At 48.0% G+C, this 15138-nt stretch overlaps 1 protein-coding gene across 5 annotated transcripts in view; it reads right to left on the bottom strand.

Annotated features, from left to right (window-relative positions):
• ASTN2 (astrotactin 2) overlaps window positions 1-15138 on the bottom strand; it is a 907524-nt gene that overhangs the window by 777076 nt on the left and 115310 nt on the right. For all 5 annotated transcript variants that reach the window (XM_066367319.1, XM_066367321.1, XM_066367320.1 and 2 more), the window contains exon 2: window positions 5737-5924. In XM_066367319.1, coding sequence (XP_066223416.1) covers window positions 5737-5924 — 188 coding nt within the window. The remainder of the gene's footprint in view (window positions 1-5736; window positions 5925-15138) is intronic.

Here is a 15138-nt window from a genome sequence, read left to right as displayed (position 1 = left end):
GACTGGGGCAGAGGGGGGAAGCTTGCCCGAGTCACACGGCCAGTAGGTCAGCCACAGAGGAAGAGTGTAAGTATGGGATACTGACATTCCCTGTGCCTATGTTTCCTATTCAATAAAAGGGGAACAGGAGTAACTACGATGTGTTGACTTGGGATTGTTGTAACAATTAAATGAGTTAAATTTGTGTTAAGTACTATAACACGAAGTATATAACAATGCTGTTAATATTATATTTTAAGGCTCTTCACTGTCTTAATGATTTTCTCAAAAATTTTCTAGTTATTTATTGTTCCTTTTGACATGTAATCCTCAAAACTAAACAAAATATTGACATGTAATCCTTAAAACTAAACAAAATATCTATCAAGTCTCATAGATCGTCTAAAACTAGTAGAATAGAAAACTGTTCAAAGCCCACAGAGTCGGCTTTTTCTGAGCTTGTGGTTGATTTTTTTAATGCTTTTTTCCCATTCTTTTTAGCAGATAGAATTTTCATTGTTACATATCATAGGCAAGAAAACCACTGCATGATTGAGTGATTAAATCAATAAACTAAGGAATACGTGATATGCTGTGAATAAATACATGCAATGGTTTTGGAAGTGATCTAACGATATTTTTCTCACACACACACACACACAAAAACACTTTAAAATGTATTATACCCATACCACACAGATCCTTTAACCAAAGCTATTGATTAAGAACGGTAATAATAATTTCTTAGATTTATGTGACATTTATAATCCTCAAAGTATTTTCCTATATATTATTATGTCATGGAATCATAGATCTTCTAAGTTGGAAGTAACTCTAATAATAATCTAATTTAACTATTATTCCTCTCAAAATCCTGATGAATAGGGCTTCTAGTCTTGGCTTACACACCCACAGAAACAGGGAACTCATTACTCCCTGACTCAGTGCACACCACTGCTGTATAGCTCAAACACTTTGAAAGCTTTGTCCATTGTCCTGCCATGAACAGGCATGTGGGTCCCTTTAGCCTCACCCCACCCCCCAAATTGGGGCTCATCAGTATAACTCTGCTTAATTTTCTGTAGGATGACCCCTTTGAAAAAAACTTGTCTTCAAAGGTCTTCTCTTCTCACACATCAAATAAAATATTTCCTTTCATCTCCTTTCTTAAAATATTGTGTCCCTGATGCCATCATACAGCTAACATTTCTGGTAGAGTTACCACTTTTTGAGCACTGATTGAAAGCCAGGCACTGCACTGTGCAGAATTTTGCCCAAGAGCAGACTTTCATTTTGGACCAACAGGAGTCGGAATCCCTGGTTCAGAAATCACCTGTGATGCGAATTTGAGCCAGAACAGAAGCTCACAATTCCCAAGCCCCCCATGAATAGTGCTTACCTTACAGAGGTATTAGAACAATTCAATGGAATATTGCACGGGCCATGCCTAGACTGCGTGGTACTTCCTGTGGTACTTAGAAAAACTCTAAGAATTGAGGACTCTTACACCAGTGTTACAGAGGATGAGGTTGATTTGGTCAAGGTCATAAAACTAGCGATGGAGACAACGTTCGACCTTGGAGTTGTCTTCCAAGTCTTCAACTCCCTTAACAGAACAAGAATTCCATGTGAGGAGGAAGTCTTTGTAAGAACTAACCCATACTACTTTCCAGACTATTTTATAATTTAAGCCAACAACTAATGGACAGAAAGAAGTCAGGGCCCAGAATACACACTGAAGGTGGAGGTTCTAGAGTTAGCCTACCCAGAGTGAAATGTTTGTTTCATCCACTGACCTTTGTATAACCAAGTCACACTGGTAGATATGGATTTTATTTATTAACATTTCAGGTTCCTCATCTATGACATAAGCAGAATAATAAAATCCACCTTAAGACTTGTTGTGAGGACTACATGTAATAATACGTGTAAAAGAAAATTTGGAACACTACTAAGCATAGAGTAAAGAATAAATGTCAGGTATTACGATTTTGTCTCTAGATCAATAGCAAAATAGCAGCGAATATACAACTAAAGTCAATGCCTCCTTACTCCTAGATTACAGTCCTTGCTGCAACGGTAATGCTAATAGCCACTGTGAATGGTGCCCACGGTGTGCCAGGCTGGATATCAGACCCTATTTATAGATTTCTTCCAGTCTTCTCAATAACCCTGTGGGATTAGTAGGAGTTCTGTTTCACTAATAAGGAAATGGAGGCTCAAAGAGGTGCAGGGACTCCCTTAGGGTAAAAGCACCGAAGACAGGAGGTCGGAGGAGATGGTCAATGCCAAAGCTCTGCTCTCTTCTCTGCATCATGCTGCCTGTGTGGCTGAGGCTGCTCAGAGGGCACATGACTGCTCAGAGTAGCTGGACGTGACTTCCACTCTCTCCTTCTCACCTAGGGTCCACTGACTACCTCCTCCTTGCATGATGACCCTTTGGGTATTACGAATAGTCAGATGACAGAACTTTCTGGGACAAAGTAGATGCTCAACTGAGGTCTTTTATTTTTCCTAATTTTTTTTTTAAATTATTGATTTTAGCAATAGAGGGAGACAGAGAGAGAGATAGGAACATCAATTTGTTCCTGCATGTGCCCTGACCAAGGATCTACCCCGGCAACCTTTGTGGTTCAGGACGATGCTCTACCCAACAGAGCTATCTGGCCAGGGCAATTAAGGTCTTAACAAGCCCAAAATAATATGCTGGGTCCACTCCAGAAGGCACGGGATGTGGCAGGTTCCGGTGACAGAGCCAGAGCTGGCTTCCCCGCATGGGTGGTCAGAGATGTTTGTGCTGAGGAAAGGGGAGGGAGAACATTGACCCTGACCTCTAGATTTCTTTGAGATTCGACTGAATGGTTTGAGTCTTCTGATAAATGATCTCAGATCTTTACCAAAGGGGAAAACAATGTGAAATATGGCAGAGCGAGAGTCATGGTCTCCTGAGTAGCTATGTGACCCGGGTTCAGACTCTTGGGAAAAGCCTCCTTCTCCAACTGCCCAGTTGTGAGCCATGAAGCCTTCATCAAGTCAGTTCAGCTTACTGAGTCTCAGCGTTTCCGTCTGTGACATGGGGAGACACAGCCCAGCCGAGGCCATTCTGTATCGTTGTTTGGGGCGGGGGGAGGATGAGAGGAGCAAACACCCTTTTTATTCTCGCCGCACTGGCTGTGGCCAGCACAGTGAGGGCAGAGCCCGAGTCACAGACAGGCCTATTCTCCGGGCCAACCCGCGCTGACCGTGGGAGATTCTGGACATGTCCTAACCCACGTTTGGACCTCAGTTTATCCATCGATGAAATGAAAGGATATGACATGTCAGCATGAGTCAATGATACGTGCCTTTAATAATGAACCTAACGGTGTACCTTATGCACCAAACTGGTGTACTTACACAGTGTTAGTAAAACCCTCATTTAGAGATGATAAAGACGAGGTACCGTGGGGCCCAGATGACCCAAAGCGTCCAGTGGCAGACTTTACACCCAGGCCTGTGGGCTCTGGAACCTATGCTTACAACCTCCATGTCCCTCTAACTTTAGTTCAAGTCCTCTGAGGTGCGTCCCACCGGAGAGAGGATGGGCTATCATCCGTGGATGCCTCAGAGTTCCAGTTTCCTGGGCATGACTCTGTCACCTGAGGTAAGATAAGGGCAGGGAAGGCCCAGATGGCAGAGACCTGAAGGAGCTCCCAAGGGGAAAGACTGGGGGGACTGCAAGGTGGCAGCCCCAACTGGGCCACGTCAGCGCACGGGCAGGCAGGGTCTGCAGTGTGTCAAACTCCACGTGACCCGCTCTGCCAGCCACATCCGTCATTACGGAGGACTTCAGGGACATCTGGGTCCCGGTGATCTCCCTGAGCAGAGGGGAAGGTGAGGAGCACCGTCAGGCCCTGCAGAGGCGGTCTGGCTCAGTGGAGCTCACTGGGGGCCTGGAGACGGAGAGAGCCCACTTGTGATTATTTATAATTGAGACAGTCCTATCTAGGTTACTGGGCTAGGGCGAGAGAGAATGCGCATAAGAAATCATTGTACCCGAACACATCAAATGCTTAATACGTATTAGTCCAGACTGAGTCTTTCTCTCAAATGTCAAAAGAAGAGCAATCACGTCCCCTCAGTCCTTCTCGACATTAGATGGTGCCCACGCTCCATGAGCAACTCAACTCAGCAGGTCCTCCAAGACGGTCCTTCCAAACCTGTACCCCACAGTGAGCTTGCAGGCACCCATTTGGCTTGACATGTGGCTGCTTCGTTCGCTAAATATATACATGGGAAAAGTCTATCACACTCACTCCATGAATAACAGAAAGGCCTTGATTTGCTCCTTCACATGATAAGCACGCGTTAGGTCCAAAATTAACATTGCTGTCTAGCTGGGGTTTGTGTGTGTTTTTCCAAAAACAGAAAACTTCCAAGCTCTTACTCAGCCCTAATCAGAATGTCTAATGCACAGCGCTCACTGAAGAGGAACCAGGAGAACAAAGACAAAGCGAAGACCTGCTCCACGGCAGACTCTCCAAAGCACACGCTGACTCTCAAACAGAAAGAAGAAACGAAGGGTGGGGGGCGGCCTTCCTTGGTTGCGTGGCCTCCCCCCTGAGCCGTCCCCTCCTCATACACAGTTCCTAGCCACACACACCTGGCAGAAGGACACAACATAAGTGAGGCTGAGGACTGGAAAGCACGGGGAGGGGGGGTCATCTACAGCCATTATCTGATCTCTTCTCCAGCCAGTGCGACCCTGTACCTTCTGCCTACTGAATGTGTCTTTCTCCGTCTATTTTGCAAAGCCCTGAATCACAGCTTTTTAGAGAAACCATTAATATGAGCCCACTTATATTTTAGATCACCATTCACGGGATTTCAGCGCCAGGAGCCTTCATTGAGGAGGCAACGGATTCAGAGAGTTCCAGATTACAGAGCCAGCGGAGGGGGGAGACTGTTTCCCCTCTCTGTGCCCATGACGTCATCTCCAGTATGGAGGCACACATCTACCCGCATGCATTCTCAGTGAGAGCGCCACGAGAGGATGGCCGCAGAGGTGCCCGGCACGGTGCCAGGTAGGCGGCAAAGAGGCAGTAAATTCTCGCGTTGAAAGGAAGAGTGTAGGGGACATCATTCAGGCTTCATAGCCGCACACACCTGGGTTGGAAGAGCATGTCCTTTGTTTGCTCGCTGTGTGACCCTGGAGAAGTTTCTCTGCCCACTTCATCGTACTCCCAACTATAACGGACGGATGAAGTGGGGTTTCTGTGTGCAATTGCTCCGGCTGCGCCCGGCCTGGCTGCAGGGCCACCGTACAGCAGGGGCATTGTAACGGGTAAAGCACGTGGCACGTCTAGTGCACCTGGGAGACGGCAGCCCCGCTCCAATTCTGTTCCCATTTTGTTTGTTCAGCCATTCTCGGAAAGGCCAGTTATATCTCGGAGCACCAAACCCCAGCCCTCAGCAAAGTAGGCCAAGCACATGACAGATGTTAAACAGCTATTCCCAGAGATGTCAGCCAAAAGGCCGAGGAGTTGGAGAACCTTTATTTTCTTCTACAAAGCACAATTAGTTTGTCACAGCTGACAGATGATGGATGCGAATGCGTCAGTCCAGGTTACACCACGGAACACATCTGACTGTCTCTGTCTCCTTCTCACCTTTCTGCATTCAGCCAGTCCTTTCCTGCTACCGCTGACCATCCCCTGCCTCCGCCTCTGTCCCCTCTCCGCCTCGCCGACCCCGCCTCCGGGCCGCCCACGCACTCACCATCACGGAAATGTGGAGAATGTGCATCTGCTCCTCTACAATTTCCGAGGGTTCCTGCAGTGTGGGGGCGGTGGCCCGGGCCAGCTGTCCGGAGCTGCTCATGGAGACGTGGAAGTACAAGGTGCCGTTCTCCAGCCACTGCTGCCTCCAGTGCACCAGCGAGATGTCCGCCGCCGTGCCCGACATCTCTGCAAGACAAGACCCAAGGGGCTGGGTGAGCTGCATGCCGGGCCTCGGTGCCCCAGGGAGGGAGGAGACACACCTATTCCCGAGCTCAGAAAGTACCTGCTTTGTACCTGGGTGCCTGTCCTCACATCAAATCTTTGAGCCAGAGGTCATTACTTCCATTTATAGATGGGTCAACTGTGGCCAAGACTCACCCCAAGCAACGGAGTGGCAGAGGCAGGATGTGAGCTCAGGTCTGTCTGGTGCCCTCTTTCATAGCACCGTGCATGATAAGGTAATTTCTCTTCTTCCAGCTATGCAATCAAACTAAGCAAGAGGGTCAGAGTGCTTACATTCTTCTGAGGCCACACAGAAGAAGATGAAGGGAGGATGCTGTTGAGAGTGTGCCCTCCTCAGCAGCTGAGCTGGAAGTGCCCATGGCGGATCGGCAGGCCCTCAGAGCTGGGAGGGCAGGGAGTGGGCCCAGCTGAGGGGCTCAGAGTCGTCCTTTGCGTGAAAGGACTTGGCAGGTGGGTTGCTCTGAGCCTGTTTCTACGGCTTCAATCACAGAGCTCTACTTTTGGCAGCGCATGTACTGAACTCCCAAGCATAGAAGTGTTGGCACAAAGGTTTCCACGGCATAAAAAATACTTGAATTTCAACAGTACTTCCATTCAAAATAATATCATACCTACAACCCTCTTGCTAAGTAGAAGGGCAATGGCATGAAGTACCCCAAGTGTCCTCACACTGGGATCATATAGTCTTTCATCGTTCTGTCTAGTAAAGGGATGTGTCCCTGGAAATGTCCTAGAAGGACAAGGCCTACCGGTGTGTCTTATGAAGAAAAAGGGAAGAGGGCTTGGTGTTTTTGAAGAACAATCGGGTCTTCACTCAAGTGAGAGTTACTATAGGAGGCACAGGTCGTCCACGAGTGTGTCTGAGGCTTGGAACTTTGCACTCTGTCCCCAAGACACAACTCGGACCTAGACGCAGTCTTCCTACAGTCCACGAAGGCTTTACATACCCACAGGCGCGCGCCCACACACGCGCACTGCGCACGCACATACGCGCTTGAGGACGCATGGGAAGGCGGAGTAAGAACTTCTTACCCAAACAGCTCTCCTCCTGCCCCGCTGCAGCCCCCGTCATATCTGGTGACACTGAATGCCAAGAAGTTGCCTTGAAGACCTGAGACGACATTTTTCCACCAAATTCTACCGTATTATGTTTATATCACCCTTTCCCAATGGACTCTTAACTCCTTGACATTCACAAATAAAAGTCCTCGGAGGAAGAGCACCTCGCAGTTAATAAGTGCCATAAAAAGTTAGGTATTAATATTTATTATCATTATTATTCATAGGGATAGGATCTGATTTACCCTTCAGCTTCTCTGAAAAAAAAAAAATCCCTGAGAACCCCTTGGCTGCTTCCTTTCTCTCCCAGCCCTCACCCCGCTGGCCAGGACATTCTTCCAAAGCACCCCAAGTGCACCCCCTCTCAGCTCCTCTATGGTAGCCACCTGGGCCAAGGCACCGCTCTCTGGCCTGGCTCACGGTGAGGGCTTCCTAACTTCACCTTCTCCTTCCACCTTTGTCTGCCCGGTCTGGTCTCAAGCACAGGACAGAGGAAATCCTGCCCCAGCAGAAACCAGCCCATGCCTGCCCTCGGCTCTGAACTGTCCATGGCCTCCCACCGCATCCGAAGGGAAACAGAGTGACAGGAACACTGGAAGTTATTTATCCAAGTGCAGACGTGCTGGGGTTTCCCTTGCTGCACCAGGAGCAGGGTGGATACAATCACAGAGTTCATCAGCTCCTAGAACACGGGCCCTAAAGGACCCTGAGACCTCACTGTGCGGCCCCAGGATAGGGGATGGCTTCTCCAACAGCCAGCGGTGGGGCCAAGGCAAAGAGAAGACCTCACCGTGACAGGCCCTGTGTAGCACTCCCCCCTCTATCTCTCAGAGCCTAGAAGCCTGGCGTCAGAGGCCCGGGAAACCCAAGGCTGAGAGCTGCCTATGGAAATAGTTGTGTCTCATTCAGCAGCTCAAGAACGAGGATCCATAACCCACTGTGTGCGTGGCACTTACTGTGCTCAGAGTCGCTGGAATGGCTCCAGCAGAAAGCCCCAGGACAGGCCACATCCGGCTGACACTGCCTCACACAGAGGAAGGCAGAGTGGAGTGAAGAAAGGCTTGCTGAGACCTGCGCTCCCCACCCCTACAGCCCCCCAGCCTGCGCCTGCAAGCCCACCACTAAAGACGCCTGCCCGCCCCATGTTCAGATGAGAAAACAGAGGGTCACAGAAGGGTAAGACTCGCTTAAGGTCACTGGTGAGTTTGAACCCAGCTGGCTCTCCAGTTTGTGCAGTTCCCACGGTGCCAGCGGCTCATACAACATCTCCTTTCCCTCCACTAAATGAGCCCATGAACCAAAACTAGATTGAGCTCTTTGTTTGCTATGGCGATGAGTGCACAGTCAGCAGACAGGAAACGTTAAATGATAATAACAGTGTGTGAAACACAGTAAATATTGAATCACAGGGAATGGCTCTGGACTTACTCTAAACCATTGTCGGGGCGGAGAGGAGGGCGTGAGATCTCAAAGAGAAACTTGCCTTGGTGGAACCAGAAGGCCTAGGTCCTTCCTTCCTTCCTTCCTTCCTTCTTTCCTTCCTTCCTTCCTTCCTTCCTTCCTTCCTTCCTTCCTTCCTTCCTTCCTCCCTCCCTCCCTCCCTCTCTCCCTCCCTCCTGTCCTTCCTCCCTCCCTTCCTTCCTTCCTTCCTCCCTCCCTCCCTCCCTCCCTCCTTTCCTTCCTCCCTTCCTTCCTTCCTTCCTTCCTTCCTTCCTTCCTTCCTTCCTCCCTTCCTCCCTCCCTCCCTCCCTCCCTCCTTTCCTTCCTTCCTTCCTTCCTTCCTTCCTTCCTTCCTTCCTTCCTTCCCTCCCTTCCCACCCTTCGTTCCTTCCTCCCTCCCTCCCTCCCTCCCTCCCTTCCTTCCTGTTTCTTTATTATTCAACACCATTTATTAAGGACCTTCTCAGCTTCAATCTGCTTAGTAGCTCAGAATATGAAGTGAAATGAGACACAGCCTTGCCTCCAGGAAGCCCAGAGTCCATTAGTAGAATAAATTCTACCCACCCCCCATAATCACTGTCCACACGTGTGCACGCTCTCCATTCAGTATGGCCCAGGACATTGTGAATTATTCTGACCCCCCTCCTACCACTGTCCCCTCATCATAGGCTCTAGCCCGGCAGGACTGAACCTTGTTCCCCAAGTACCCCAAGCTGCCCCCCCATCTCAGGGCATATGAACTTCCTGCTGGTTGCCCGGGAACTCTCCACGCAGACCTTGTTAGCTGGCTTCCTCTCACCATGTATCTCTCAGTCCGAGTGGGAGCTTCTCAGAGAGGCCATGCTATTCCCAGCTAATGTACTCCACGCATGTCCACTCTCTATTACATCCCTTTTACAAAAACTTTCTACAGCATTTGTCACTGGGAGAAATTTTCCTTAAGCACTTTCTTGAATATGTGTTTAATGCCTGTCTCTCCAGGAAAGCAGGAACCTTGCCTGTCTCATCTCCTGCCATACAAGTACTTTCAACAGCACTGGACATGTTGTAAGTGCTCAGTAAAGAATTACTGAGCAGCCCTGGCCGGTTGGCTCAGTGGTAGAGCGTCGGCCTGGCGTGCAGGAATCCCAGGTTTGATTCCCGGCCAGGGCACGCAGGAGAAGCGCCTATCTGCTTCGCCACCCCTCCCCCTCTCCTTCCTCTCTGTCTCTCTCTTCCCCTCCCGCAGCCTAGGCTCCACTGGAGCAAGGTTGGCCAGGCGCTGGGGATGGCTCTATGGCCTCTGCCTCAGGTGCTGGAATGGCTCTGGTCACAACAGAGCGAGAGCGTCGCCCCCTGGTGGGTGTGCCGGGTAGATTCCAGTCGGGCGCATGCAGGAGTCTGTCTGGCTGCCTCCCCGTTTCCAACTTCAGAAAAATACAAAAAAAAAAAAAAAAAAAAAAAAAGAATTACTGAGCTGCTGATGAATGCACATACTCTCTCACACACACACAGACACACACTTATGCATGTCCATAATAAAGTGAGGGAGGTAGTAGTAAGCCTCATTAGAGAACTTAAAAAAGAGTAGGTAAAGATCCATTGGGAACTCAAAGGTAGCACAGGACTCTCCTAGCTTAGAGGCCAAGCACTACTCCAAAAACATGGTGATACGAGCATTGGCAGAGGATGGGCATATTACTAGACCCCAAGGGGAGAGAAGGGGGCATGGACACAGGCTGAATGGCTGGGCATCTCGGGGCAGTGAAGCCACATGTTTAAGTAGGAGTGTAGCAAAATGTCAGGTTGAAAATGCAGCTCAGACACAGAGTTAAGGTCTTTAGAACGCCTGGTAACAGAGTATATTTGATTCCAGATGCAGCAGAGAAATCAGCAGAGTACACTTGATCACAGAGCCGGTCCTGGTGTCCATTAAAAACAGGTCAAAGAAATAGTAGCATAACCCAAAGCCAGCTCTTGAAAGTCCCCGCTGATTGATTTTCCAATTGCATTTTCCCTTTCCTCTTCCCCGAGTCCTCCCATATAAACATTTCATTGAATTCTTCAAGTCGTATTACAATCAAACTCAAAGCAAAAGGGGGGACTAAACGCATTTGGTCGGGAACCAAGACGATTCCCATAAAGGCAGATTATGCTGACATGATGAATATAAAATGAAACAGCAGATATTAAAGTGGGAGAATCGGTGCACCATGCCTTCCGGCTTGAAGGCTGATTGCAGCGTCTGCTCCCCTCCCACCCACCGCCAAGAGCTGGATTTCATACTGGAATCAGAAAGAAAACACAAGGATTGCCTTTTCACCTTGCGCGGTTCTCCTACCCCCGTGGGCCGCAACTCGTGAAATATTCAGTAAGCTCAAATCCCCGCAAACACCCTGCTAACGCCAAGCCGGGGGATCAGCCTTCATCAGTGATTCTGGGTAGACAGCCCTCCTGCCCCAGCAGCTGCTCATGCCTTTCAGCCTCCTGAAAAGGAATTTAAAAGAAAAAAAAAGAAAAAGAAAAAGTCCCCGAGGCATGTTGTGCTTTTAATTGGCTTGTTCTTCCTAATCTATGGCACTCATTGTATTTTTTTTTAATTCCTGAAGGTCATTATGAAAATAAGCAGCTCTGCTGATCACCAGCCATCTTGGTAACATCTCCCAAAGGGCTAACTAACCTGCCTTCTGATTCCACAGCCCCAGCTGACCTTCTGGCTGAGTATTTGCAGAAGAGAAGACCAGGAAACGTGCTTCCCCGATGAGTTTGCACATGGTCTTTGCCTGGCTGGGGCGGGGTGGGGGTGGGGGGAAGGTGAGCGAGCATTCTGTGAGATGAACTCACTGCCTAGGCAGGAAGGTTGGGAAAGTTAGTGACAGGGACGTGGACTTCAACCACTCTTACCATGAGCTGCGCCAGCAGGCACGGGTCTCACCTTCACGCAGCAAGGCCCGCTGTGTGAGCTCAGGAAATATTATACCTGAAACACACATCTGCCTGCAATAGTTGCCTGAGTGCAAACCTTCATCCTCTCTGATGGACTACTTCAGATGGCTGTGCGGTAGTTAGGGTCTCACGGGGGGGGAAAAAAAAAAAAAGAAAGACACACTCTGTAATGTCACTGGGAAAGGTTTAAGGATAGGACCATTTACAGAGGTTTTGGAAGTGTATTACCCAGGGTTCTCCAGAGAAAGAGAATCAACAGGACATAGATAGACATATAGAAAGAGATTTATCCTGACAGATTGGCTCACACATGCTGATGGAGACTAAGAAGCCCCACCACCTGCCATGTTTAAGCTGGAGACCCAGGAAAGCCAGTGGAGTGGTTCCGGTCCAAACCCAAAGGCCTGAGAACCAGGGGAGCTAATGATCTAAGTCCCTGTCTGAGTCTGAGTCCAAAACAGGCATGCCGATGCCCAAGGACAGAAGAAGGTGATGTTGTGGGTCAAGCAGAGAGCAACTCTGCCTCTCCTTTACCTTCTGCTTGTCTTCAGGCCCTCATGAATTAAATGATGCCCGCCCACACTGATGAAGTCCTTTCTCTTTTACTTGGTCCGACTGATTCAAATGCTAATCCCGTCCAGAAACACCCTCACAGACACAACCAGAAATAATGTGCCACCAGCTCCTTGGACATCCCTTAGTCCTGTCAGGTTGACATACAAAGTTAATCATCACAGGGTCTGAAATAACCACCCCTTACTGAAGCCCACCCCCTGCTCTGGAAGGTTTTCCTGACCCTCATATGAGCCAGGTGTTGCTTTCTGCTTCCATAAAGAGAAAGCATGGTATGTTGTAGAAGATCACAGACTCTGGAGACCAACTGCATGACTTTGAATCCCAACTCCCTTGTGTTCAAGCTGTGTACCTTTGGACAAGCTTTTTAGCTCCACTTTGCCTCAGTTTCTTCATATGTCAAATGAGGTTAATAATAATAGAAGCTGGCCTACAAACAATTTAGCTTTCAACATTCATCTTGGTCCCCAGTAAGCATTCACCGGTTACACTTGTTACATATTATTCACACATACTGTTATAGCATCCTATTTTACCAGTGTCTTGGTCTTCATATTTATCTGCATTAAAATGATCTGTTTATACAGTGTCCTCTCTCATTGGACTCCAGTGAAAGGACACATCAGAGACATCTGTGTAGCCTAATGTCTGACACAGTGGCCAAATACAGAGTGGAAGGGTCCATGAATATTTGGTGAGCTGAACTGAGCCTTCAGTATTTCTGAATTCAGATGGGCGGCCCCAGTGAACAGAAAGAAGAGATGGGAACTCAGAATGTCAATGATGGCTTGATTCCCATATAACAACTTTACAGAAATCTACTTAACACCTGATATGACCCAAATTTAGGCACCCCAGAGAATGCAAAGGAGAGAAAGCCAGAACTTTAATTTTCAAGGAGCTTGTATGCTCATGAAGATAGAATAATATTTACATAGAAAATAGACAACCATCTGATTCTGTTTAGACATAAGCATGCGTACATAACAACTGGAAAGAAATATACTAGAACATCAAGAATGATACTCTTTAAATGGTGGGACCAGAGGTGACTTGAATCATGGTCTGATTCATGTTTTTCCTACATTTTCTATATAGAATATATATTACCTCTGTAGGAAATGCAAATGCATGCTCATTTTAAAGATTCATTTAGTCAATCAACTTTTCTGAAGATCTGGCTTCAAGAAACTGTCCTCAGGAGTTCAGTCCAAAGGATGGAGATAAAATATCATATAAGTACAGATAAATCAAAGTAGGAAGCTCAGAGGAGAGAAGGCAACTTCTGAATGAATCTAGAAAGTCTTCCGGGAGAAGTCTTAAAGGATGGGCAAGATTTCAACAAGAAGCCATATGACATATTGTATTTCAGATGGAGGAACAGCACAAAGGCAAGAAGGCAGCAGGGTTGCAAATGTCAAAGGGGTGCAGTGGGAGGACGCCATTAGAAAATACAGAGGCACATCACTACAGAGATTTCTATAGCAAGTCCGTAGAGAGGAAAGCAAAAAGGGGCTACCACTTCTTACCTGTGAACTATCTCCTAGCATACAAAAAATGCCGGATCCTACCTGTGACTCCTTCATGGCATCAGATCAAGCTCTAGTTCAGAGGCTAAACAAGCTCTTTACATGCCATAAATTAAAATGACAAGATGGATGGGTGGGTGGGTGGATGGATGAATGGATGGATGGATGGATGGATGGATGGATGGATGGATGGATGGGTGGGTAGGTGGATGGGTAGATGGGTGGATGGGTAGATGGATGGAGGGATGGAGGGATGGATGGGTGGGTGGGTGGGTAGGTGGATGGAGGGATGGAGGGGTGGAGGGGTGGAGGGGTGGGTGGGTGGGTGGGTGGATTGGTGGATAGGTGGAGGGATGGAGGGTTGGAGGGATGGGTGGGTGGATGGATGGATGGATGGGAAGATGAGTGGATGGATGGGTGGGTGGATGGATAAATAAATGCTTAAATGGATGGATATATTCCAGTCTTTTTTACATAATCAATAATTACACACCTTGGGTTAGTGAAAAGAACACTGAATTTGGTGTTATAAGCTTAGATTCGTGTGATGCCTCTGCACCAACTAGCTGGTTTACCTGAAGACAAATCACAAAGTATCTATGATTTTCTTCCTTTGCATGTAAAATGCTTTTGGGGAGTTGTCATGATCTGTCCTGTTCCCTTCACCTCTAACTTAGAATTGAAAGGAAATAAGGCTGTATCTAGTAATATGCTTGGACATGTGCAAAGTCCCACAGTTAGCCCTGAAAAAAAATGCAATCATTATTCCCATCATTCAACAATATAGCTCCCATACAGATTCATCTTCTGTCTAGAATGGGCCAGGCCCACCGTTAGGGCTGTGGATAGATTGGATGAAAAGTTAAATGTGGTCGCTTCCCTTCCAGACCTTCCATTCTAGTGCGGATTTTCCTCTGTTCCCACTACCTAGCCACGGCCTTTCCCCTTGCTCCAGTCTCTTCATTTATCTACCCATTTAATCATTCATTAACTCATCCATAGCAGAAGGCTGTGTCTGTCTGGGTAATTGCTATCCTCAGTGCTTAGCATGCAGCAGGTGCTCAAATATTTGTTGAATAAATGTGTCACTCAATGCACATTTTATGAGTTTCCTGCTCTCAAGAAAATCTCAATCTATGAGAGCAAAATTATGAAAATCAACGAAGGCAATGACCGTGTGATACTGGCCACGAACGAGGACGTAAGGGGAGTTACAGGAACACGTGTGAGGTGTGAGTGAAGGATCCTCCTTTATCAGGGGTTTGGACGAGGCAAGCAGCCAGAGGCTAGAATCTGGGCACTTGATAAATCTAAGAGATCCTGATGTCGCGTCAGCTTAAATGACCACGGATGGCATCATGGCGGTGCTGGCTTTGGGAGGCCACCTGGGGGAGAACAGAAAGTGCAGAGATGGTGGGGACTGTAACACAGCCTGGCCCTGCAGCAGCGTTAAAGAATAAATGTCCCGGGATTACCTCACACGCCCCACCCCCACCCCGGTCTGTCTGTCAGTTTTTATCTCCGCCTTTGCCTCCAGTCGGCCCATTCCCACCTCCTTTGGGAACCACGTTCTTTACACAGAACTCTTTTCCCCAGCCGTTCGGTGAAGATAAATAATACAGTTATGCCCG

Source organism: Saccopteryx leptura, chromosome 2, assembly GCF_036850995.1.
Source record: "Saccopteryx leptura isolate mSacLep1 chromosome 2, mSacLep1_pri_phased_curated, whole genome shotgun sequence".
Classification (NCBI taxonomy): domain Eukaryota; kingdom Metazoa; phylum Chordata; class Mammalia; order Chiroptera; family Emballonuridae; genus Saccopteryx; species Saccopteryx leptura.
The sequence above is the reverse complement of the archived record's forward strand: the minus strand, read 5'-3'. Positions and strand labels throughout refer to the sequence as shown.